Source organism: Scophthalmus maximus, chromosome 1, assembly GCF_022379125.1.
Source record: "Scophthalmus maximus strain ysfricsl-2021 chromosome 1, ASM2237912v1, whole genome shotgun sequence".
Taxonomy (NCBI): Eukaryota; Metazoa; Chordata; class Actinopteri; order Pleuronectiformes; family Scophthalmidae; genus Scophthalmus; species Scophthalmus maximus.
This window is the reverse complement of record NC_061515.1, coordinates 2,308,887-2,335,586: the sequence shown is the minus strand read 5'-3', so window position 1 is coordinate 2,335,586 and position 26,700 is coordinate 2,308,887. Positions and strand designations below refer to the sequence as shown.

The 26,700-nt window shown below is 42.7% G+C and overlaps 1 protein-coding gene across 13 annotated transcripts in view; it reads left to right on the top strand.

Moving 5' to 3' along the window:
• Window positions 1-26,700, top strand: part of LOC118301643 (vacuolar protein sorting-associated protein 13B-like) — a 299,542-nt gene that overhangs the window by 16,583 nt on the left and 256,259 nt on the right. For all 13 annotated transcript variants that reach the window (XR_004790359.2, XM_035627305.2, XM_047331582.1 and 10 more), the window contains exons 4-11: window positions 4,306-4,423; window positions 11,352-11,519; window positions 13,692-13,873; window positions 14,853-15,027; window positions 20,656-20,918; window positions 24,186-24,281; window positions 25,290-25,412; window positions 25,860-25,997. Coding sequence is in view for 12 of the 13 variants with exons in the window: in XM_035627305.2 (XP_035483198.2) it covers window positions 4,306-4,423; window positions 11,352-11,519; window positions 13,692-13,873; window positions 14,853-15,027; window positions 20,656-20,918; window positions 24,186-24,281; window positions 25,290-25,412; window positions 25,860-25,997 (1,263 nt within the window). In the remaining variant the exon portion in view is untranslated. The remainder of the gene's footprint in view (window positions 1-4,305; window positions 4,424-11,351; window positions 11,520-13,691; window positions 13,874-14,852; window positions 15,028-20,655; window positions 20,919-24,185; window positions 24,282-25,289; window positions 25,413-25,859; window positions 25,998-26,700) is intronic.

Sequence of the window (26,700 nt, the reverse complement as noted above, 5' to 3'; positions counted from 1 at the left end):
ACTGGCAGTTTTGGGGCAGGGTAGTACGAAATTGAGAAATTGCTTAGTAATTTGTGGAGGGGGAAGAAAAAGAAAAAGAAAGCGTCATATTTTATTTTTCAGAAATGTGCGTTAGGAAGTAAAAACAAACTGCCAGTTTTCAAGGAGAACGCCTCAAATTGCAGTGAGACCATTATTCTTTTTTTCCCTCCTACACTTCACATTGAGCAATGTATATTATATTTTCAGTTATCTAAAATTGTTGTAAATTGAATGTTTAAACTATTCATTTTGAAATAATTCCTAGAAACCCTATCCAAATGAAACGGGATTTGGCTACTTGAGGTTATGTTTATGTCCTATTAGGTGTTCTCACATCACACCCGTTATTTTCTGCCTGCCATGACCTGAAATGATCCACTGATCAAAATTCTTTCGCCAATGGCTGTTAAGATCTTACTGGTTTCTGGTGTCTGTAAGTTATAGCGGGTTTGTTTGTTTTTGTGAAACTGTGAGCATATCTGCAGAGTTTCTTACCGCCGGAGGTGGTGGAGGTGGTGGTTCAGCTAATGTGTCGAGGGTCGGCCCTCCAGACAGACTCAACACACTGCCTCCCAGTCCCCGACCGAGCCAGACGTGTAGGGGGGACAGAGGTCAGAGCTGGCTTTCCTGTGCCCTAACCCTCCATGGGTGCCCACTTACCCTCTGGGTAGGGGGTCCCCCTTACCTGTCACTCACTCTGCCAGAACCTGCTTCTTTTTTTCCTTTCTTTGCCTGTTCTGGTCTCATAATCTCCAAGTCACTCTTACTCTTACGGTCACTCAACCACTCCTTTGTCTGCTTGCTCCACTTTCTCACACTGTTCCCACTTATCTCTTTGTTTCTGGTCTCTTTTCCTTTTTTTTTTGTTACCGTCATCTTTGGTCAACAGCTGAGTTGACATGCCTGCAGGGGAAGAACTCCCACCACCCCCACCCTGGTCCTTCTGTCCTTCTCTCCTTCTCCATCCCTCCATCCCTCCCTCCCTGTCCTGTGCCTCGGTGTGGCATTGAGGGTATCGGTTTACCCGGCAGCAGCTGAGGCAGGCTTCATTTGTCCCAGAGCTTCCTTCTGAAAAGGCATTTTTTTCCCCTCTGGAGAATTGCTCATTGCCCACGCTGACATTGAACGCTTAATTGCGCTACTTCCAAATTTGGCAGTCTTGTCCTTTAGTGGCAGTTTGAGTTGTTGAACTGTTGAAATGTGGTCTTGGCCTGCAGGGCTAGGAATTCCTTTAGGTAGAGGCATGAGCGTCTATGGGGATAGAGACTGTTTCGAATGTGCTCGAGTAGCATATAGTGAAATAGTGACACCTCAACATGTGGGTATGTCTCATTATAAACTTACCTCGCTCCAAAAAACACCCCAAATTTTTCTATTTTTAATGTGATACCTCTAGTGCAGATGCTGCTTTTGAAGTTGAATGACAAGTTCACAAATGAAGTGTGAATAACGAGCAACAAATTTACATCTTATTATTTGGCAATCTCCCTTCCTTTGGAACCTTGATGAAGTATTTATTATTCCTCCTCCTCTGTTTACCAATTCCCACCACTCACTGATGGGGAAAACTGCTCGCACAGTGCCGCTCCACCGCAAAGACCCTCACTGAAGCAAAGTGTAAATATTTCTGCCGGAGCCTCTCTCGTCTCTTTTGGCAATTGCGTGTTTACTTTACCGCACTCGGGGATACTTGTTTCTCCGTCAGCGTGTCCGCAACTCAAATTATGCAAAGTATGTTTAAAACCTAATCTTCATTACTTAACCACACGGAGAAAGGCCTTCGTTGTAATTAGATAATGTCAGAACCAGGGAATGTGTCTTAATTGCGTGGGGGTACGTGCAATGCACAGTATATATACACAGCGTGCGTCTTGCCTGAAATTTGTGGCAGCATTTTTTTTTATCTTCCCTTTGCTCATTTGATATTGTGTGAATCAAGTGTTTGTGTTCATGGAGGAGCCAAATGTATTTGGTTTTGAGACCCTCTGTGTTTACATTAGTCAGCAGTAAGGGGGTGACTCTAACGACACTCTGCCACACTGATCCCCCGTTCAAATGTTAAACATGTGTGTGATCGCCTGTTTCTTTGTCTGAATTGTCCGACCAGCTTACCGCCCAGGGTGACTGTGAAAAGGTTACAGTGCTGCAGTAACCCCTAATCAATGCCATACCGCGGGTTAACACTCTCGACTCTCTACCTTCTCCCCGACTCGTCTATTTTTAGGGTGGTTCTAACATGTTTGGGTTCTTTCTCTTTTTCCTTGTATGGAAGACTTTTTTTTCTCTCTCTACTTTCCCTTTTTCTCCCTACCACTCTGTGAACACGACTGTGGAATTTAGTATTTTGATGTGGACATTTTAAAGGGTTTTTCAGTAGTTCTGGCTTGTGTTTCAAAATGGACAAATATTCGTGCCCTGCAAAAGATTAGTCCCGTTTTTTTTTACCTGCTGATACTTGGAAACGTGATGACCAAGACCCTCTGGAAAAGATGACAGTCTGCGAGTAAAAATTTGTCCACAATGTCTAACCCTCTTTTTTTATTGTTAATGGAACTGCTCCAGGGTTTGTCACACGCTGACATCAGATATGACAACCTTGACCTTTAAGAGTTTATCTACACAAACAACATGGGAACTACTGATTGTGCATTTGCGGATTTGTTAAGCTGAAGTTTGTTATTACTCCAGCACTCCATCTAGGCTTCATTCACACTCGTACATCTTATAGTTTTAAAACTCTTTTTCACTTTTGCTACATTCGTGCCTGACCTCCTCACTACTCTGGAGTTTTCAAGGCCCTAATACGGTTTTGGAAACGCTCTGGGCTCTGTTTTTAGTCTGAAACCTCTGGGGTCGCATTTTGGTCTGTATCAACAGAAACAGAGACTTTCGGAAATTATGACAGCCACCTTCGCTTCCTGATTGAGTCTTGTTATTCGTGACACGTGACCCTTTTCTGGAGGAAAACAAACAGTGTTATCCTCGACTAACAGTGGCGAATGCAACATGGATAACAAATTACTGTTGTCTTAAATTCTTTATTTTATAATTTTATAATGCTACAACATCATACATGTCGATGGAGGTGCGTAGTCCTGTGTATGTATTCAGCCCGTGTGGTCATGTGGAAGACATTTTCAGGCATGTTAGGATGGAGATTATTTCTTGTACATTTTCTTTTTTTCCACCCTGTTTAAGAATGAAACCCTATTAGTGTGGACACAGCTCTCGTAAAAGTCCTTGGCAGTTAGTTGCCTAACCACAGTCTCATGGCCCCTCCACTGTTGCTCCCTGTGTCCCTGTTGTTTTAATTGCACCTCATGTCACAGAGCACCCAATAGGCTGAGGCACTCTGCAAGCTGAACCAATAAATAACCTCCTCATCCAGAACCTCGGCTCACTTTGTTTATCTCCAGGCTCATCTCTGAAGGGGAAGTCCATTTAATCGTCATTCCAACACACATAAAAAACATACACGCATGCACGCACGCACGCACGCACACACACAAACAGACACACACACACACAGATCTTGGACTCGCATTCCTAGGCTTAACGGGCTGATGGTTTCTGAGTGCAGGTGACGTGCTGTTGTGGAGGAGAGTCTTTCACCCTTCTCATCCACGCACCAGAGTTTATTTGTAGAACCCATGGTGATGGTTGTTAAATGGGATGGGAGCAAGGTTAGTGTGTGTGTGTGTGTGTGTGTGTGTGTGTGTGTGTGTGTGTGTGTGTGTGTGTGTGTGTGTGTGTGTGTGTGTGTGTGTGTGTGTGTGTGTGTGTGTGTGTGTGTGTGTGTGTGTGTGTGTGTGTGTGTGTGTGTGTGTGTGTGTGTGTGTGTGTGTAAATGGTAGTAGTATATTGTACATTGCACAAACGGCACTGCAGGTGAATAGATACCCAGCTTGCACAGACCACCAATCATTTTATTATCCTCCTTAACCCAATTGTTTTTTTGTAGTTAGATTAGACGATTTACGTTGTTCCACATAACTAGAATTTAAATGGTTTGTTTGACAATAATCCTAGCCCTTGTGTAGTGAGATGTAAATGTAGATTTGGGATTCGACTGCACTCATACTAAACAGCTTGATGTTGCTTTACTTTTAACTATTTCATTTTATTTAAATGCCACTATTGTTCACTAAAATGAAGTATAACTTTAATTTAGGATAAATTAAATAATTGTCAGATAAATTTGAAGTTCACCAGTTGTCCAGAAATTTTTGTATAGAACTTTGCTAACTCTCCTTTATACGTGTTGTTGTATTTTTATTTTATTAGGATGACCACGACAGCGGCTCCAGCTCCACCAGTCGCAGTGTCTCAGACAGCTCCAAGGCTGTGGCCAAGCCCCGCCGCCTCCAGCAGGCTGCCCCCAGTGACCCAGACCTGCCCCCAGGTAAATGATGGCTCTGGGGCCACTGAGGCTATTCTGCCTCCTTGCACAGAGAATGACCACCTGGGCAGCCTCGGCCTTGGTGGGGGAGGACAGGGCCGTCGAAGGGAGACTGAGATTAGGTCCTATTTACACTACGGAGAAATCTTGTTTTTGTTTTCTTGTGTCCTAAGAATGCTTGAGGAACGAAATAATTGGGTTTAATTAGAACTTTGGCTTGTTAGTAGCTCGGTGCCTGCATAGGTACGTATCAGTTACTGTCGTACCTGTTTACACTGTGAAAATATTATTTTAGGAATTAACTGTGCAGCAGAGCATTTTTCACGAGTATAAATCAGCCAGCGTGAGCATGGGGGATGTGTCTCTGATAAATCACATAGTGATGGCTCTTATCAACAAGGCCACTTGACCGCATGCCTCCTACAGGGCCGTGGATTCCAATGCCTGCCTTAGCCCAGCACTTTACAGCACCCCACAAAGAAGGGCTTGTTTGTTTGGGGCTGGATAACATCCTTTTAAGAATATTTATGACCGTTTTATTTAATTAATTTGTGACTGTCTCTCAGAAAGAAAGAAACATCCACTCATCTCCTATTGGGGAGTAAATCAATGTCTTTATGTTAATAATTCAGTACAATTTAATTGTATGTTAATTTCTCGGACACAACCGTAGAAAAAAAAAGGAAAACATAAAAAGATTAAAAACTAAAATATGAAGAAAAGATGTGGCCTTTAGAGAGAGAAAAAAAGCATGGAGATGGGTGGGGGTCTTGAGCTGTAAGATCCAGGGTCACAGGCACCCAACCTTAAGGCTCACTCTCAGAGCACTATTATGCATGAACGTACGAACCTTCCCTCCTATCTGGTTGTATCTGGGGAGGATCAATTTCCAGGCTTGACATGAGATAATATCTCCCCCCAGCTGTTAAAGCAGGGTGCCTCACACCCCAGCATCTCCCTTTGGGCCTGCCTCCAACAGACGTCCGAGGTGTGTGTGTGTGTGTGTGTGTGTGTGTGTGTGTGTGTGTGTGTGTGTGTGTGTGTGTGTGTGTGTGTGTGTGTGTGTGTGTGTGTGTGTGTGTGTGTGTGTGTGTGTGTGTGTGTGTGTGTGTGTGTGTGTGTGTGTGTGTGTGTGTGTGTGTGTGTGTGCGGGCGTGTGTGTTTTTAGTGTTGCCGTGTTAATTTGTGTGCACACCTCACTGTTCCAGCAGTGGACCTTGTTTAAACCCATTATAGGCTGTAAAGACAACTCTGGGGCCAAAGGTTGCGGCACCTCAATAACAGTGAGGAAGCAGATGAATGTTGTAATCCCAGCCTTCCTAATTAAAAGATGGAGGTTAAAAGGTAGATGAGGTAAAACTAACCTGCTATGACTCAGACAGAGGATATTTTGCTAAGAATAAGATACAAAACAAACCTGTCAGGAGTATTTAATGTAGTTGAAGATTGTTTGAGGGCACAGCAACAGCATTCTGTCACAGCTGACACCGGTAACTTTATAGACGGGCAATCTGCTGGGTTTTAGCCAGCAGATTGCCAGCAATCTATTTCATGTATTTATGCCAACCATGTCTGTTTGATGGTTAAGGTTGTGTTGTCATTTGTCAGCAGAATTTCACAAAATGTATTGAACCGATTTGCACCAAACTTGGTGGAAGGATGGGGCATGGGCCAGGAAAGAACCCCAATTATTTCCTCCTGTGTGCGCCGAAAGAAAATCAGTTTTTTCGGCTCACTGGCTCTGTAAATGGAAAGCAAAAAAGTGCTCTGGACTGCACCTCAAAATAAGCGTTCTCCAAAATCTCTCACTGTCCCTTTAAGTCCTTTGCATACGTCCTCAAATTTGAATTTACTTGCATCTCAAGGCATCTTTCTCAGAAGACTATGACCAACAAAAGCAGATTCAAGCAGGCGGTCGCAAGTGGCAGTGTGTGTGTATATGTGCAAAGTACGTGTTGAGGAATACCTGTGTTAGTTCAGACACCATTTCTTTACTAACACAGTCTTATTTCTTTGTCGGTCTCATGGTCGACAAATCACTTTTTTTGCATTTGGTCCCCTCCCCAAATCAAAACACAGCCGACACTAAAAAGCAGGCCACCAGCAATTATCCAGTCATTTGGCCCTAAGCCCTCACATGCTGACTGAATTTATCCTCCCTCTTCTCCTTGTGGCGGAAAATAAAGAAGTTAATTCATACGCTATTGGATCGGTAGCCACACAAAGATCAAAAACCAAGTGCTTCCACCTTGAGCGATTCTGTGAGTGATTATGTTTACTGCCGCTTTGTGGGGGTCCCGTGGCCACCGTTTGTGAGAAGCACATTTCTGTGTTCAAGGGGGATTCCTACTTTGGCCATAGTCAGACTGTTGGAACCAGGACTGTTTTCCAGCAGTTCAAAGAAATTCAATGGTGGCATGTCTCAATTTCAGAAGTCTAGGTTTTTAGCCTGATACTTGTGAGTTTGTTGGATCAAAGTCGTTTTCAAGCTGAGCTCTCAAAATAGTCTAGGCCTTTATAGTTTGACAGTTTCTCCAGGTAAAAGCAGAGCGTACGAGCGGGGAGACATACCCCATCTCTTAGAGAATCAATGGACATTTTTTTGCCTTGTGTCATATGTGAAAACTTCTTAGGCTTACCTTATAGTTTACTTGTGAGTAGCATTAGTGAGTGAGTTTACCAGGGAGTACCTGAGTAATTTGAAACCATTTCTTCTGTTTTTTCCAGATTGAAGTAATAGACTGAGCATAAATGCAAGTCTGGGACCCAGACGAATTGTGGGAGCTCATTTAAATTTGCTCTGCCAGAATAGGGTCTGGATCATCCTCCATTGGGAAGTGATTTCCTTCCCGGCAGAAAACTTGCCGGTCCAATCACAACAGATTATCTGATAGTGGGCGGGGTTTATACCGTGACGCAGACGGAAGCGACTTTTGTAATCAACTGTGGCTGCTGCGGATGGAGGAGCATTTGACTAAAAGTACAAGATATCTTCAAATGTCTCCCACAAAAACAGCAACACTTGTTCACAGACGTTGTGTAATCATCATCACAGACGTGTCCTCTCTGCTTCAGTCCCTTAACAATTTTGCGTTGCTCAACAGACATCACATGATTCGTCTGCGTCTGTTGGTCAACGCCTCTTGGAAATCGAAAATGAACCGAGAGGTCCCAGACTAATACGCCTTTGAGTATTAGTCTGACTGCGCCAGGCTAACATAAACGCATGCATCTAAATGTAAGTCATTGTGTCCAGGAGTGCATTCATGCATGGTTGTGTAAGTATGTGTGTGTGATTGGAGGAGATTGAGATTTGCGTGGACTAAAAAACGCAAACACACCCCTGAGATAAATCTGTGGTCCGGTGCTGCTGATGTCCTGGTACTGGGACCTTTGGTCAGAAACTGAATATAGAGCAGCTGTTCTGGTATTACTGGAACATGCCACTTATGGAACGAGAATATCCCATATTGGTAAAGACTGGAGCTCTCTCCAGCTGGAGCTTTCTTCTGCTCTGGAGACCTGCTGTACCATGCATGGTCGGGTTGTGTGAATCTACAGTTCTATCTACAGAGCTCCTATAGCTAATACAATAACAGTGTAAGTATCAATGGTGACCTTGATATTATTAGAAGTGACCTTGTAATAATTTAGGTTTACTGTATGTCCACAGTCCTTCGCGCAGTAGACGTGAGATGCTTTATTCACATTTTAGGGGGAGAAAAGGGGAACAGGGGTTTGTAGAAGTGTGATCCACTGTATTCTTAACACTTTGAAGGTGTTATGTCCCACAACAGCTATTGTACGTGTCATCTTGGTCATAGTGCCTAATGTACACATTTCATAACAGAACACGACTTACAGTATATTTATTGTCCGACGGACTTGTCCGTCTTTCTCTCCATGTCTAATAACTGGCGAGGCTCAGAGCTGCTAATACTTTCCACACACATGAAAAATGGCGCGCATGGACACTATAGTGTTTCTTTCCTGTATTGCACAAAAGAGAGTACTTGGCCTGTTCTGAGATCACATAAAGGAGCTGGTTTTTCCAGTCATTTTATGGTTGAGCAGTTTTAAATGGTCTCCTTTCCCTGTGGGCCGCAGCACAGGTGCTGGCTGTGTCAATTGTTTACAGAAGTTCAGAGCAGTGCGATGACTCGCAGGGAGATGGATTAGGCCTCTGGATTTGGCGCAAGGCAAAAATAGGTATATAACAAGTGTCGGGGAGTGCAAGAGAGAGAAAGAAAGGCATCCTGACATGGGCAAATTAAATCCAGAGAGCCAAATAGCAGGGGGTAAAGTGTTGGTTTTACTGCCCAGGCTGCAGGTGCGACAGCAGCTTTCTTACTGACCCCACATCTAAAGGCATGTGCCCACACACACACACACACACACACACACACACACACACACACACACACACACACACACACACACACACACACACACACACACACACACACACACACACACACACACACACACACACACACACGCACGCATACACACACACACACACACACACACACACACACACACACACACATGCACGCACGCAGCCATAACCATGCATGAAAGAAAGCAAGCACTCAAACTCAGACAAGCACAAGCATACATGCAGCTCCACGCACAGATGTCATGAACAGGCATCGCGTTTATGAGTCGAGTGTATATTATGTCATCCTCTCTTAATGCCACTCTGTTTGGTCAGGCAGCAAATTCATGAGAATTTTTGTCAATTGGATTATGCTAATGTGTAGTCGGGCGTGTGTGCAAGAGGCCCCAACAGTCAACCAATTCATATGAATATTTTCATCAACAGAGCCATTTAGTTGGGTCTAATTATCGGCTCTGTTCTGCCCTGGGCCAGGCATGTAGATACAGGAAGACAAACATTTAGTTTGGAAAATAAGGGAAAAGCTTTAAAGGTTTATATGTTTTTAAGTTGTAGCGACCGTGTTTAACAGTACATGGGAGGAATGAATAATGCATTGGTCCTGTGGTTACCAGAATTTATTGCTGTGTATTTTCATATTTTATGGTCGAAACTCCCCCGTCTGCGATATTTTATGTTTTTTTCTGACTTTGTTGAGTAATAACCTTACCATGTATGTTTTCCCTGCAAAGCTTCTGTTTCTGGGCGTTCACTGTGGCCACAGGAGGTACTGCTAACACTGCAGGACGGCTCCCCCAGCCCTGCTGAAACCCAAGCTGTCCAACTGCTCTCTCTCTCTCCTGTTTGTCCGTGGTTACTACATCTCTCTGCCTCTTCACCGCAGAACCCACCACCCTTCTACGTTTCACTTATTTCTACATTCTATATTCTATATTCTGTTGTTTTTATTTTGTGTACATTTTGTACAAATTGCTCATGGTCTCCATCACCACAAAAAAAATGGAAATCCTTCGCTGATTCTTTTCATAAGATTTAAGTGTTTTTCACACAGATGAACACTCAATGCATTGTGGGTTTTTTATTCAATTTCTCTCCATTGGCAGACTGCGCAGTCCATCAGAACCCTGGCGATTTCACTCATGTCGCTAATTACTATCTTGTATAAATATAAATATGTCCTACATTTCATATGTGTGAATGCATGCGTGCGCTCACACAATGAAGCTTACTTATGATTACGCTCCTCTGCGGTTTAACGGGCTTGGAGAGGGCTGTGTTTGAATCAACATGTGCATAGTTCTGTGTTAAACAGGACTTTGCTTCTGAGAGGACAGCCCCTTCAGAGATTCATAAATTCACTAAGGATTTGTAGCACTGCTCCGGCAGGGTGAGGAGCAACAATGTTTTCTTATGGATACTTAGCTGTACATGTCCAAGGGATAGTCTGTGGTGAAAAATAACATGTCAGGACCTCCGCTTATTTACGAGCCCATGAGAATGGCACGGGTCAGTGGTGCTGGGCCTCGACTTTCAGAGAATGCAGCTCTGGATTTTACTTTTTTTTCTTTTCTTTTTTAACAGTAACACTAAGTTAATGTGTCCTAATAACTCAGTTGGCTGTTTATTAGGTACACCGAGCTAAAACTAATCCACTCCACTACAACAGTCCTACAATAAATCCTCCCTTCACGAAGGTTATAACGTTATGTTTTTATTGAAACTGTTTAAAGATTTGTTGACTCAACTGTACACGGTCATTTTAGAGGCTGCAGTTTTATGGCACTGTTGAATTGTATTACTTTACCCAATTAGCTCTCTCCCCAACCCATTTATAAATGAAAAGCATGAGAGTGGCAATGCGTACCCTGTGAGTGCGCTCTATATACCTTTAATAAGGTAATGCCAAATTTTTTTTATACTGAAATAATGCCAATTCATAATTATGTCATTTCTACTATTTGATGATGAAAGATTGGTTTATCTAAAAAAAAGTGTAGATCGTGTCCATAATCTTAAATCTTAAAGCTAATGTATTGTTGCACTATATGACATCATATATGACATGTAGGACTATAGAATATAAAGTCAAAATTCTATGATTTCAGCTTCTTAATTGAATACTTTCTGGTTTGTTTGCTCCTCTATGACAGTAAACTAAATATATTTGGAGTGTGGACAAAACAAAACATCATCTCAGGGTTTGGAAAACACAATCAACATTTTTCACCATTTTATGGACCAATCAACTAATCGATTAATCTAAAAAAATAATCGACAGATTAATCGATAATGAAACCAATCGTTAGTTGCAGCCCTACTGCATTGGTTTTTGGCTGGTGTACCTACCAGCTGAATGTGTATACTAGTAAATATACATAAAGATATACATATTAATGTGTATGTTAGTAAATATAGATATAATCTAGCTTAAATGCCCTCCTGTGTAGATGTGTCTCTGAAATTAGTACGATTGTCTTTTATGTGGATTTATTGTCAAGTTTAACACGTTTCTCATGTTTGATTTATCCACAGGTTACGTGCAGAGTCTGATCAGACGCGTGGTGAACAACGTGAATATTGTGGTGAACAACCTGATCCTCAAGTATGTGGAAGATGACATCGTGCTTTCGGTCAACATCACGGCGGCGGAGTGCTACACGGTGGACGATATGTGGGAGAGGGCCTTCATGGACATCGCTGGTGAGCTATGGCTGCTTACATTCCTCGGTAGTGGGATTAACTAGTAATCCACCAAGACAAGAACCTATATACTACAGTAAGTGTTCGGTTCTGTTAGTTCAAACTGAGGTCAAACAGACGTCTCAGAATGGAACATTTACCTGACCAAATAGGTGATTGGTGGAAAAAAAGGAGAATAAAATCATACAATTATTATTAAATGCTCCAATTACATTGTAGAATTAATCAAAGACTGAATATGAATACTGAATATTACTCGGAAAGCTGGCATTTATGTGAGGGATACAATTAAATGTGGATGTCGCTATTTGTTGAAACTCGGGCTGCAACTAACAATTATTATAATATAAAAAGGATAAACCAGTGAATTCCACTTGTATATTGTAGTTATCCTGGTGGCTCATGCATTCGATGGCCTGCTGGTTAATGTGTTTATTGAAATACATTTCTTGTCGTCAAAACTGTGAAGTGACCAAGTAAGAAGTGATTTGTTTTTGACTAAAACATGACATCTATATTATGAGGCGTACATGTGCAAAACAGTTGAGCAAGAAAAAGAATAATAAAAAAACCTGCGCCACTTACAGGGAATCATCATTACGCATATTTTAAGAATAAATGTTATCCCGTACAGCTGCGCACAGACTGTCAGTAGCAGATGCTTCAACAACTAAGTACAGACAAAATGAAAGTCTGCCCACTAATTCATCTGCACTGTTTGTGTTGACAAGACATCAGTCTGATATTTGCAGACAGCTGGCCGGCTGGTGTTCGCTCCCTGGTAGAGTCGGACTGGATACATTAGAATCCACATGCTGTTCACTCGGAACTTGACAGAGATGAGATCTCTTCCACAAGCCAAGAGCTCATCAGTCTTTTCTTTCCAGTCTGTCCCTCTAGTAGATGTGACCTTGGTTAGCTGGTCAGAGTATATATAAATATATATACTGCTGTCATATTTCTGTCACTTTATGATTTAACCTTTTTCTCAATGATTTCCACATACCGTGTTATTACACTAGACATAGAACACATCATGTAGCCCTAAATAATGAATACTTGAGATTAATCGGAATATTAAAAAAAAATGCATCCCTATGGTATCACGTTCAATATAATGCACTTAATAGCTTTTACTCAGCACTGCCAGAGAAACACAATTATTTCAAACTTGAGCTGCCATCATAACTTTAAAGAAAGAGCTGATTGTTCAAGCTCACACAAGCCATTATCAACAGAGACTCATTGAAGTGGTCATTTTCAGTCATTGTTATCACTGTGGAATGTCTTGTTACAGCGGCCCCATTCCAATATGTAGGCAAGTGGTGCCTACAATAATAGTTACTGGCACTGTTTAGAGAATAAGAAAATTCTGGGAATCGTGAGTCCTGTTATCAGTCTGTCAGGGGCAAGTGACTCATAGACGGTGGAGGATCGGATGTGTGATCTTCCAACACAATCACCCACACACACACACACACACACACGCACAAACGCACACACACAGTTACATTACAGTCCCTGTTAGATTGCAGCTAATAAGGTTTTTGGTCAATTTCAGTGTATTAATTGATCAAGTGTCTGTTTGTTCATCCTTTATTAATCAATCTGTGTTGATGAACATATATGCCACATGTCTGTCTGTCAGTCTTACAGATATTGGCCACCGCAATATTATCATACGTCCCTTCAAAATGCAGTCACAAAACTCGACAGGTTTGTAGTTGAGCTCAAAACGAAGGCAGAGTTTGAAGATGGATGTGTTTTTTTGTCCCGTGAGTCCCGAGTTCTGGTGTAATATGAAGTGATGACTACTGAGCACTCATCAGTTGGAAGGTCAACATGTTGACATGCATCCTGGCCGGAGTTGTCCCATTACAAGATTTAATCATTCATTCATTAGTTATCACCATTATTACAGCTTATTTACAAGAAGGAGAAATGTATCCTTCACTCCCCTCTGCATGTAGTGTGTCAGCTGGACAATTGAGCTGCGAGTATTGGAATGGCCCCAACTGTCAGCTCCTGCTCCGTCAGTGTGTATGATCGCATTTGTTTGTGTTTAACGATACTGTAAGTTGACGTGTTTCAATTAGTGTCGAGCACAATGGATCAACGTGAAATGATCCACTCTCAATTTTCTCTTCTCTTCTTCTCCTTCCCACTGTGCAGCTCCTGAGCTCGTCCTCAGGAAAGTGATCAACTTTGCAGACTGCACCGTCTGCTTGGACAAGCGGAACGCTAGTGGCAAGATCGAGTTCTACCAGGACCCACTGCTGTACAAGTGCTCCTTCAGAACGCGCCTTCATTTCACCTACGACAACATCAACTCCAAGATCCCGTCTGTCATCAAAGTGAGCAGCTTCACATTTTTACTGAAACTTTACTATCATCCAAACAAATGCGAGTGAAGGAAGTGACAGGTGATCTGGATTTTAAAGACTTCACCTCTCACACAAAACTACAAACTAATGCAATGAATGATTTGATGTATTCCTGTATTACAACCATTGTTTGGTTTGCTTTCTAAAGAGATTATGAGAACTGGCTGCCCCAGAGGGAGAATACTGTTCAAAACGAGTGCATCACCAGTGTTGAGAACGAATCTCAACTATGTTAATTTCAACTAATGTCAACAGTTCTATTTAGAATCCTCTCACTTGAGAATCATCACAGGCAGTCACACAGTCGTTCTCCGACTGGTCAGGGGAACACTGGATGATCTCGGCCGTCCTTAGTTGTTCCTTAATGTGGTGGAGATTTGTTTATGTATTCACATTTAAACTATTTGCACAATCCTTTTTGCTGGAGCATTTCTAACTTGTGAAATACTGAGTTTCGTATAGTTTTGTAGGTTCAACCAAGAGAATCTACTGTGGCTGTCTGTGGTTTTCTGTTCCTCTGAATTGCATTTGTCATTTGTCCACCATAAAGTTGCACCATGGTGAATTTATTTCAGTCCCCATTTCATCTGCTAAACTAATTTTCTCCACTGGCTGCGTTACAGTAGAAGTCAGTAACAAGCTTTGTGGTTTAGTAATCTTCAGTAATGTTTTCTTGTTGCTCCATCAACAGAATCACACATGGAAGATTTGCCACATTTAGAATAGTTGCATCTGTTACAGCAAGTTGAGCAACAACTTGTAATCCAGGGGACTCATACCAGTTTTTACAAGGGCATTGGTCTGCTCTGTCCTTTTTTGTTAAATATTCCTGTTGACATTCACAAAGTGGTGCATTTCACCCCTTTTTACATCTAAAAGTATAATTGTTACAAATCAAATTTCCAAATGTAAACCATCCATTATGCTTCTCTTCCCTACGTTTTCTCAGATCCAGACCATGGTGGAGAGCCTGAAGTTGTCCATCACCGATCAGCAGTTGCCCATGTTCATCCGCATATTAGAGCTGATCATTGCCCTCTACTACGGAGAAATCGGAGGACACAGAGAGGGCGAGGGCGAAGAGGGCAGTGGTCACGCCAGGGAGGCTGGAGGAAATGTACCTGGTGAGTGAAGTCCCTTGAACCCGCAGATTATTTTCTCTGTTCTTTTTTTTTTTTTGGATTCATTGCTATTTAAGAATCGTTAGGTTGGTTTTTCTAAAGTTCTGAGTTGAGAGCTGCTTTCCGTAGAATTTGTAGAGCTCGATGAACAGCAGTGGCTAGAACTTGCATTTGTAAGTATCTTTAGTAAGATTTATTAGGCCTTTTTCCCTATCATATAATTATTTATATGTTTTCTCTTTATTTTAACATTCACCTACTAAATGTAGTCAATGCTGTTTGGGGCGGTCCTTCTTTTGTTATGGCTTTGGGTCCTTTGTGCTGAAACTACTGTGCTGTAGTCGTACATGTCTACTCATGGACATGGACACTGACAGCAAAATAAATGAACACGTTACTGTGTTAGTCTTAATTTTTCAATGGGCACCATTCCAATTTGAAGAATGACATTTTGAGGGGTTATATTTCTCAGACAAAGCTCTGAAGCGGTTAATGAGCCGTCACACCGTCTGCTCAGCTCGGACATTTTTTTTTTTTCTCAGACGGCTCTTGGCGCTCTGCATGTTGCCTTGTTGTGTTCGGGGGCTACGTGTGTCCATATGCCGCTGTTGTTCCTAAATGGGACATTTAACATCACTTTGACCATGGTGTGCGCTCCTCCTGCTTTTTCCACAAACAAAAGCCAGAGCGTGTAACTCAACACAGGCTGTTGTCGTCAGGTCTGATCCTCTCCATGTGGATAGGGGCAAGGGAGAGGAGGAGGAGGATGAAGGGGAAGAAATAAGGATGAATCAAACGCAGGCCTATCTCTGTCTTTCTGACTGGAGCACCACAGGGAATCGCACTCCACATGTTCGAGGTGCTCAGCAACATACACACATGGAGCTGGCTTCCCCCAGACCTACAGTACACTCACTGCAGACTACGCAAAGCCACCTGGAGCATTTGGTTAAAGGCACACACACACACACACACACACACACGCACACACACATACATAGATTAATTAGCCTGCTTTTAAAAACCTGCAGCCATCCACATTAGAGAAAAGAACCCACATTATTCCTCATGCATCTCTTCCCAACTGCTCATCCACATCCCAGCCAAATAGAACAGGATCCAATCCCAAGTCCTGCTGGGAGAAATCAGCCTCTGTAGCACCAGGAGCAGCTCATAGACAGAGAGGAAGCTAGCAGCGAGCCCAACACACAGCGGCCCGTTTGCTCACTCCCCCTTCAACTTGCTCCCCGTTGGCCTGGGATTGCGAGTTGGCGCAGCTTCCAGTTTCGGCGTCCCATGCCAGATGTAAGCGTTAGTGTCATGCTACTGCTATGTGGAGTCTGAGAGAATGAATCAATATCCCATCACAAAAAAATATATAAGTGGGGACCAGCTTTTGGAACCTGAGCACCTTGTTATGCTGGAAGTAATCGACAGAGTGAAGAGGCTGAAGCTCTGCTGGGGTGGGGTCTGGGCCTGTTCACGAACATACATTTTTCTGTTTATTTATTTTAAATGAGGTAATAAAGGTGATTTTTTGGGGGGGAAAATAATAGCAGAAATACAGCTTAAATGATTGATTCATAAAATGATTTATTTTTAAATACAGTATATTGTATCTCTCATACCTGGTAAAGATGGGTCCTCCTGAGGATCCTCCTACAACAGTCATGTACATTGATGCGGATAGTGACTGACTTGGCTTAACGTGTATATTTATTTTTAGTTGGTTGTAGTTTGTCACAAGATTGTTAAAACATGATCCTGGTATTGTACGTAGAACTTGATCACGTTCATTTCATTTCCCATAGGCTTTTTGTGGTGAGTCTCTGTTGTATATTATGACTCATGGCTGCGTTTGTGTTTTTGTTTCTATCGTTTTACTTGTTACTGATGCTGTTGGACTGAATGAATGTGTGTATCTTTACACATGAATGTGTGCGTATGTGTGTACACTAAAGAGTAATGGATTCAGTCTGCGGTGTTTTAATAAGCCGTGACCTTCAATTGATTATGGTTCTCATTTTTCTCCCACATGAAGTGTTTTTTTTTTTTGGGCAATTAACAGAGCGGAAAAAAGCCTTGTAATTTGTTTACGTTCCCATGATTCATTATGGCTGCGTGTTCTTGTTTGAACATTTCTCTTTTAGGTAAGAGCCAATGTCTCATTAATGAAATGCGCTAATAAGTGACTGGTGCTGGACAGCGGTGGGCGGTCCACCCAGAGAACTAGTTCATTCCAGTAGGCCCCGCCCCCGGATGTAGTTTTGGCCGTAAACTGACAAATTCGACCAGCGATGATGTAACAAGCAGGATCAGGCGCGACTCTTCACTGAACTGCTCGTAGGCACGTGTGTCCACATTAAGTTTTCTATGGTCTGCTTTGGTTAATGGCTGTCAATAATAATAATAATCATCCACTGTTGATGAGCAGTTGGACAAGTGCAGAGGTGCCAACATAAAGCAGAGAGGGAAAGAGAGAGTTTTTAAAAACAACTTATTGATTATAATCTAGATTTGGTTTCTGCTATGACTGTATAGTGCACATGTAGCCTCTACTGTAATAACATGCTCTTGGTTAAAACATTCTTTTTAAAATAATTGAATAAAATTCAGCCACAAATGTTTGTATTTTATAATTCAGATAACTTTCCTCCTAGATGAACTCATAGTGACCACATTTATGACAACCCTTCTACCTGTTAAATCAGCAAACTGGGCTAGCCTCCAGAATTAGCAGGCTGATGTTTTTTTTGCGTGAGGAGGATCTGGATGGAGTCGAGCTCCCGGCCGGAATTATTGTTTCAGCCCCTACCCCCGGTGTGGGACTTGTGTGTCACTAACCAAAGCAACCTTTCAGTCACGAATAGACGGCCAGTATTCCTGCTGTCTGAAATTCAATGAAGTCACTGCAATTTCAGCAGTTGGAAACACAGATGACTAACATTCTTGACTGGAGCAGCTGGTCACGACATCGAAAGCTGTACAGTTTAAACAAGTATGTGAGGAATTATGAACAGAGGACTGTGGCTGGTGAAGTGTGTGTGTGTGTGTGTGTGTGTGTGTGTGTGTGTGTGTGTGTGTGTGTGTGTGTGTGTGTGTGTGTGTGTGTGTGTGTGTGTGTGTGTGTGTGTGTGTGTGTGTGTGTGTGTGTGTGTGTGTGTGTGTGTGTGTGTGTGTGTGTGGAAGATGTGTATGGATGCCTGGCGTATTTGTTTGTCCAGTGGTGTTTGTGTGTGTAGGTATTTTTCCACTCTGTAAGAGAAGCTCCCCCTTCCTATGTCTTGACCATCAGACAGCCAGATCATCTCCCCTTAATAAACCTCTCGTGGCCACCCTATACTAGCCCATTGACACGACAGGTCCTCTTTCAAATCATCTATTCACTTTTTAATATTGATGTGAAGATATGGAGACCCTTGAGTTTTTTTTTTGTAGTTTTTATATGGCATGTATCCAGTATGAATATATACATGTGCTTCAGTGAGAGGGTCTGAATATCTTTGTCCGTGCATGTACTGTATACACATACGACCACACAACAACAATCAGCTACATGTACCTGAGCAATGTCCCAGTAGTCAGGTAGCCACTTCACCTCTCCCTCTATAAACATGGAGGGACATCTACTGGCCTGTGAGGGCACTGCCTTCTCTCAGTCGTCTCCCCCTCTTTACTATCTCTGTGTGTCACTCTCACTAACTAACGCACTTTCACTTCCCTGCAGGCTTAGACATACACCACTGCCTGCAGACTTTGGACTCCTGGAAACCAACTTTGACCTTGACATATCCTATTACACGGCGCTGCGGAGCACAACTGCGTACGGCCACGCCGATATTACTCGTCGCTGACGAATCAAAGATCCAGCCAAGCTTTGATTTGTTCTCGTGGTGAAGCAGAGCCCACATTTTGGTTGTCTTGTCATTGAGCTTCACTCCACGGCAGCATGTATTTTGGCCGGCCCACATCACTCTCTGGGAATTTCTCAGTCACCTCTCTGGATTAATACTTCAAAGTGCCCCTAAGCCGGCCTGTTTTGATCACTTGATTGGCAATTGTGCTTTTATTTTGATTGCCCCGCAATTCAAACTCAGGCCTCGTCAGGCTGTGATGTGAAGCGAAAGAGCTTAACTTGTTGGACTGACACCTCAAAGGATTCGTGGAGTGAAAGCAAAAAGGGGGGGAAAAAAAAAGAGAAATGAGAGACAGACAGGACAGGGAGGTTGGACGAGGGGGGCGGGTGACTAAAAAAGCCATAACATGGGATTTCCAACTGCCAATTCGCAAAGTGAAAGATTTAATTAAAATATGTCATAATTTTCACCCGCCTCAGCCTCTGGGATTCCTAAGCTGTGACCTCACGGACAATATTGTTTTCTCGCAGAGGACGCGAGGCCACGAGGAACGGGATTGCACATTCTTGCGTATTGACATCAGCTTCCTCTCTCCCAGTGTGTGTGGAAACAGACACGATGGGGCGAGTTCAGAGGTTGGGAGCAGGGACCGGGATGCTGCGCGGTGGTTTGGGGGGGGCCCGTGAACCCCCCCGGATTGTTTGCGAAGAAACCAGAGAAAGACAATAGTGAATGGGCTTCACCACTCGTCTGCTTGTCTTTGGTAACTGACACCACTGACATGCCTCTCCACTGACTTACATCCCATTGGTCATCCAAGTACTTACTTCCCCCACTTTTTGCTAAAGTATTCTGTTGCTGGCACGAGAACAACCTTTTGCTTCTGTTCATTTTGAACCTCTGGCCTTTTCTGTTTTCCTAACGTCCCTTTTTGTCTAGACTTTGTCCCGTGTTTATACCAACTTTCTACATTACCCTCTTCACCTGATGGGGGGCCTTTGCCCTACAGTAGCCAATGCCTCAGTCAACCCCTTGCACTATGTCTAGGCGTACACAGTGTGACCAATCACCCCACTTCCTTCAGCTTAATTTGCACAGTCCCAGAGTTGACCGTTCTCAACCTGTGCTCATGATCATACCAACCTAGCCTCCCTTCTGGCCTCAGTCTGTTGGCTCTATACGTATATGAGACCTTCGCTGAACACGTAATGCCCTGGACCACAGTGATCCACTGGGCCCAGTCAGGGCTCACCTCCTCCTCTGTCACGATGCTGGCCGACGGGCAGTGACCTCCGCCCTCCCCTCCGTTTCTCTGTAGAGTTCATGCAGCACAAAAATACTCTCGCACACCTGCATGCTGCAGCATTGGCAGCAACTACTGTGGAACTCTGTTGCTGTTTTTGTGCATTCAGTTGACAGCTGAAACCACTCGCTTGTGTTGAATTCCCCCGAAGGCTTGGGTAAATTAATTTAGTGTGCTGCGTTGGGCACATACTTCAATTATCAACAGTTTTCTCGCTGTTTGACCAGATTGTTCTCAGAATGGATTTATCTGTTGGGGTTAAAGAATACTGACGGGGAATTGAGTGTTTTTCATTTTCAATTTGGTCAACTCCCATTGCGCACAAATGTAACACATTTCCTTCTTGCTCAAAACAATGGCCCCGTTTTTTTTTGGTTAATTCTTATTCAGGGTATTTATACATGTTTTTCCCCCCATCACTGATCTGCATATATTTGCATTATAACCAAGTGTGTCCTCTTTCTCCTTCAGGGATGGATGTGGACATTGAAAACCAGGGGACGACCACAGACCTTTACTTGCAGCCCGGGAGTCTTGAAGATGGAGACCAAGGCTGGGTGTCGTGGGCTTGGTCATTTGTTCCAGCCATCGTCGACGCAGAGGAGGAAAGTGAGGAAGACCTCTACCAGCAGAGAGAGACAGGCAGCATCCCCAACTGCCCCCAGCAACACACACACAAAGACCCCATTGTGTCCATAGGTTTCTACTGCACCAAAGCTTCTGTTACCTTTAAGGTAAATCAGCTATTGTTATATATATTTTTTCATGTGTGAAGTTGAATTCTGTGTCTGGGAGCAAGGAAGACCATGATCAACTTAATGTCAAACATCAAAAGGAAATGGCCAAACATGGTTAAGGTGTAAGTACTTTCATTTTCAGCACAGCTTTTAAACTATAAAGCTATTTCAGGTAAAAATACATTATATACTGTAGCAAAATCAATAAATTCAAATGTTTTCAAACCCAAACAACCACAAGTATGGATAGATTGTGAGAAGATAAGTAGATAAGTAGGTCAGTAAATTCTTCAGCTTTTCGGCAGCTAATGATATTTAATGTTGATGTAGAATTTCCCAGAATTTAAGATATCATTGTGTTAATAGTTATTTCGCTTAGGCTCCATTATTGTGTATTTACTCTTCTTGCTGCCCGCCCCAACTTATGTTTTGTGGTTGTTTCGAGTTTGCGTCTTAAAGGACAGCTTGATCCTCGGGAAGTTCCAATCCCCTTTGTCTCCGTGTGAGGTACACATGAGGGCAGTTTATCCGCTAACTGGCGTCTCGGGTCACGTTAATGTCTTAAACATTATACGTGGTATGATGACTATTCAGAAATGGATCCCAAACTTTAATCCTGCCTGCTCACACTCAGAATAGTTGGAATTCATCTGTGTTTCCCCTCAGGTTCAGGCACTTCAGATCACATTACTCTGTGTGTGTGTGTGTGAATGCGTGCGGTTTAAGTATTACTTGAGTGTGTGTGTGTGTGTGTACGTACACGCGTGCGGTTTAAGTATTATTTGTGTGTGTGTGTGTGTGCGCGTACACGTGTGTGGTTAAAGTATTACTTGTGTGTGTGTGATCAGTGAAGGGGAGGTATGTCTCAGGACAAACAGACCTCGGCGCTTTTCTAATAATGTTTAAATTGTTCCTGCATTGTTTGAGTTCTTTTAATCAATTAATTGCCTCTCATCTGGAGTAATTGCAGACAGCTGAATGGATAGTTTTTTAAACGTTCTCCCTGCTTTCCTACAAGGAAGTATTTAGTGCGAGGGAATTTCATGTCTTTGAACAGCCACCGAGTTTGACGTGCACGTGAAATCAGAGAGGTATTTTTAGATTGCTGACGCATTACGCCCTAGATCTGTTTGATCAGAGAAATTGGCTCTACACTTTAATGACTTTTACACACACATAATGCATAGTTTAGCTCTGACCACTTGTTCCCCCTTTTTTTTTCATTTTTGCACACCTGCCAAACTCCCCTTGCATGCCAGACTCCATGCCATACTTCATTTTAAGAAACATTGTTTCTTTATTTTCGCATTTTTCATTTATTTTAACAATAGCAAATTTCTAGTGTTACCAGTCTTTTTTCTCAAACTTTTCCATCAGATCTTTTCCACCATGTTACATCTCGGAGAAATGGATATAAAGACAAAGTACCTTTAATATTCACATCCAAAATTATAACACTTTCAAGATGCTTCATAAAGAATCATTTCATTTGTGTTGGACTCCCAAAGCCTTTAAAATGGGTGGAAAAATAATAAAGGAGACTCGGCGGGGAAAGAAGCAGTAGCAGCAGCAGCAGCAGCAGCTCAGTGTATTACTGGCCTTATTAAGCATCTTGTGATGGTGCTCCAATGCTATACTGCGACGTCGTCCTGTCTGCTCTGGTGTTCCTGACTGTTAGAAATGCCCCGGGGCTTCACGTGGCATAGTGGTTAGCACTTTCACCTCACAGCAAGAAGGTTCTGGGTTCGAATCCCGGTTCAAACCAACCAGGGCCTTTCTGTGTGGAGTTTGCATGTTCTCTCCGGCTTCCTCCCACAGTCCAAAGACATACAGAATGGAGTTAGGTTCATTGGAGGCCCCCCCCCCCCCCCCCCCCCACGACCCTTAAATGGATAAAGCGGTAGACGATGGATGGATGGCTGGAGAAATGCCCCACCAGTCTAGTTCTGCCAATACCAAGGTGACCATAATATTGGCAGCCATATTATTGGCAATCTAGCGTCGGTGCCACTGTGCACTGATGTTGTCAGAAGGAGAATGAGATGATTTCACGTCCTCGCTCGCTGCTGCTCCCAGGAACATTCTGGGGGAGTGGGGCTCTTCCTGCACGTGAGCAAACCATCAGAATCCAAAGAGAGAGGGGAAGGGAGCTCTGGTGAGAGTCTGCTCCATCACTAGGGATAATAAGGCACAGCTGCCTCTCGCTCTGCACCTGCTTCCTGTGTTAAAGTTGAATGGGTTTGGGTCGACGCTGTTATGTTCTCTACACCCGCAGTTTGTCGACTGGCGAACCCCGAAAGCATCACACAGCTTATGTGCCTTTCTCACCCGAACCGGCTAGTTTTGACCAAACTCTCCCTGCACACAGGATGATGGAAAATCCTTCTTCTTCTTCTTTCATGAAGTTACATGAATAGTCAATGCACAGCCACTTGTACAATATCATTTCTTCCCCCTTTGTATTTTGAGTGCGTTAGTCATTTTTTGATTGCCATCCTCAAAGCCAGCGAGGGCCTCCCCCTAAAAATCAGAGAGGAGTGGCTGTCATGTGGTTTGATGAATGTCTTTGGCCTGGATCCAAACTTGGAAGAGAACACAACCAAAAAGTCCCAAGGCTGGTATCCAGTCTCTGATCTAAGAAAAATGTCATCTGTCCCTGTTTGGATGTTATTGTTTCTGCTTCTAAGCCTCAATGTCCCTCACGTCCAAAGAGTTGCAAAGCTTTTGTTTATTTTTCAAATCATGTATCTGTTTCAGCGGCGAATTGTGGGTGCTCACGCACACACACACAATGAGACATATGCTTTCCAGTTTTTTTTTTAGCGTTGCCTCTTTGTGACATCTGTGTTTTTGCTGTAACTTTTACTTATTCTATTAAACAAAACCCTAATTTTCCTCCTTTTCCTCTCCCGGTATTTTGAGGTGACTCAATTTCCTCTTTACTTAACTGGTGTTGCACACTTTTAATTCAGTTCCGATCTGGTTTTATGATATTTTAATTGCATAATCTACTCTTTGAATCAAGTACGCTCACAAATCTTTAACCGTAACAGAAAAATGAAACTTTGTCAAGTCTTCATCTTTCATGGTCTGTTTCTTCAATGTATCTTTTGTGACACCGCTGAAGCATTTCAATTGAATCCGAGGCAAACTTGCTTTGACTGCAAAGATATGTATTTATTCCACATTTGTTAATTATTTGAGTCAGTCTCTAATCAGTCTGAAAGATAATAAAGTATTCGTTCTGTCTTCCCTCTGTCTCAGCTGACTGAGACACATTCAGAGAGCAGCTACTACAGTCCACAGAAGGTCAAGTCCAGAGAGGTGCTGTGCCTGGAGCAACAGGGCATCACTATTGAGGTAAGTCTCCTGAAACACGTACGTTCTAGTGAGGCTGATCACGAGTCATGATTCTTTTCTAGTTATTTATACTGCAACTTCACTTAACAGCAGCTTCATGTCCAGTGCAGATGTCAGGATACTCTCACCTGGTTCCGTCATATTAGAAAGTAGCAAGAGGCAAACGTGAATGCTTATCCTGATGTGGATTTCAGTTCATTTTGTCCATCTCTCAGGTTGGAAACCCTAATAAAGGCCACAACCGACTAGTGATCTATGCGTCTACACATTTGACCCATGTGACAAGCATTCTTGTTACTCATCGTGTGCTACAACAAACAAAGCGCCCTGTCCTTCCTTTTCATTATTCTTTTTCTTATTCTCGTCTCTCCTTATTTACTTCGAGACAGAGGTTTCCCTCCCCTGAAGAACATTTATCAAGCCTGTCCAGGTCACTAATCTGTGGGCTGTTTTGTGGAATCTGTGTTTGAACCGAGCCCAAGTCTGATAATTTCCGCATTTCCCCCTCAGTGTAGAAAATATTTCAAACCTTTTTCTCTGATTACCTGAGTTGGAGTAGGAAAGGGGTTTTCTGCTCCTAAGCTTTCTACCAGATGTGAGAAATCTGAGAGATTTCCAATTCCAATTTCTGTAATTTATGCTTTTGCTGGAAGAGAGGGAAGGCAGCCTGAACTGGGACCAAAAGTGAGAGCATTGAGAGGCAAAGGGATGGCTAGTAAAACAGGGAAAACTAAGCCTTGTAAAGGCTTATTGGGCTGCTCTCTGTTTAGCTGTCTGCTGGGTAAAGCAGAGGTACGCCGGTTGAGGGACGACCACACCTTGCCAGTTACAGGTCCTGCTGGACTGCTGCTATTAAGGGAACATGGGATCTGTCTGACGAAGCCATGTCATGGTGGAGAACCCTGTTTGACATGATGAATTTGTTTTTGCAGTGTTACTAATAGCCACGTACCACACACTCTCACGTTTTGAACTGGTTAAAGTTCCTTCCCCTGGTCTTTGTTGCAGGTGCTGATGATGGGAGAGCCCTTCTTCGACTGTCAGATTGGCTTTGTGGGCTGCCGGGCCCTTTGTTTGAAAGGGATCATGGGAGTACGAGATTTTGAGGATAACATGAATCGAAGTGAAGAGGTAAAGACAGTTTGAAATATTAAACATGGGGGAAAAAGTTAGTAAGAAAAACTTTAAACAGCACAAACAGTATTGACTTTCACCTAAACCATGTCTCCCACTGCCTCTATAGGAGCTTTGTTGAGATGTGGTTTGATTTCTTAAATAGATGTGATCCAGCTGCTTTTATAATTGTTCATAAATGCTGTTGTAAATGATACTAATTTTGCCACATGCATCACCGTGTCAAGAGCATTGCAATTGAAAGCAGTGTATTTCATTAAGTGTAATAACTGGATTTTAATTGATATTTTTTTAAATTGTGCAGCAGCAAATGATTCATGTTTAACATTCTTCAATGTAGAATGGGACGAAATTGTCAACTAATCTTTTCTTTTCTCTGAGCGTCCCCTCCTTCTTATATTGCCTCTCATTGTCCCTCTTTTTCTTCTTCTTGTGTCTCTTTAGGAAGCAGTGTTCTTCAGCTGTGGGGACAGCCTAAGCAATAAAGGAATGACTTACCTGACCAACTCTCTCTTCGACTACCGCAGCCCAGAGAATAACGGAGTCAGAGCTGAGTTCATCCTAGACACTGCAAATCACAAGGTCACTAAATGAGATCCCTAAAACTACTGCCCCCCATCCCAAATACTTCTGTACAAAAGAATATTGTTCTCAGACAAACAGTATTTATTTTGGGTGGCTGACGATGCTACCCAAAAATACAGTCGGACCCTCCTGTCAGATACAGTTTAACTGTAGTGAATCCAACCAACATTACAGGTTGTCTCTGACATTATGATTAATCAGAACTCGCCACAAAACGTTCAAAAGACACCCACAGAAATTATAGCTGACACTAAACCATATGGCAGAAATTAGGCAGTCAGTTCCAAGCCAGACCAACAATCCCAACTCAACACACCTCGCAGCTGGGAAGACACGCCCCCACAGTAGCTCATGTGATCTACACCAATACTACAAAAAAATACATAATGCATAACTAAAATGCATTAGTGCATTATGTTTACTGTTTATTGTAACAGCACCTGCCATTGACACAGTCCTCACTAAATGAAAACTCTACAGTGCTCAGGTCATCAAGCTGTTTTCAACCTGTTGAGGTCTGTTCTCACATGTGGATGAAATAAATATTTTCAAGAAAGATGCAAAGACATTTTAAGACATACCTTCCCCTTATTTTCAGATATATACTAAAGCAAGCGCAATAATTACTTTAAAAAAAGTCATTTATCTGTGTACACATCAATCTTCTATAGCTATAGATTTTCTTTAGGTTTCATCTGAA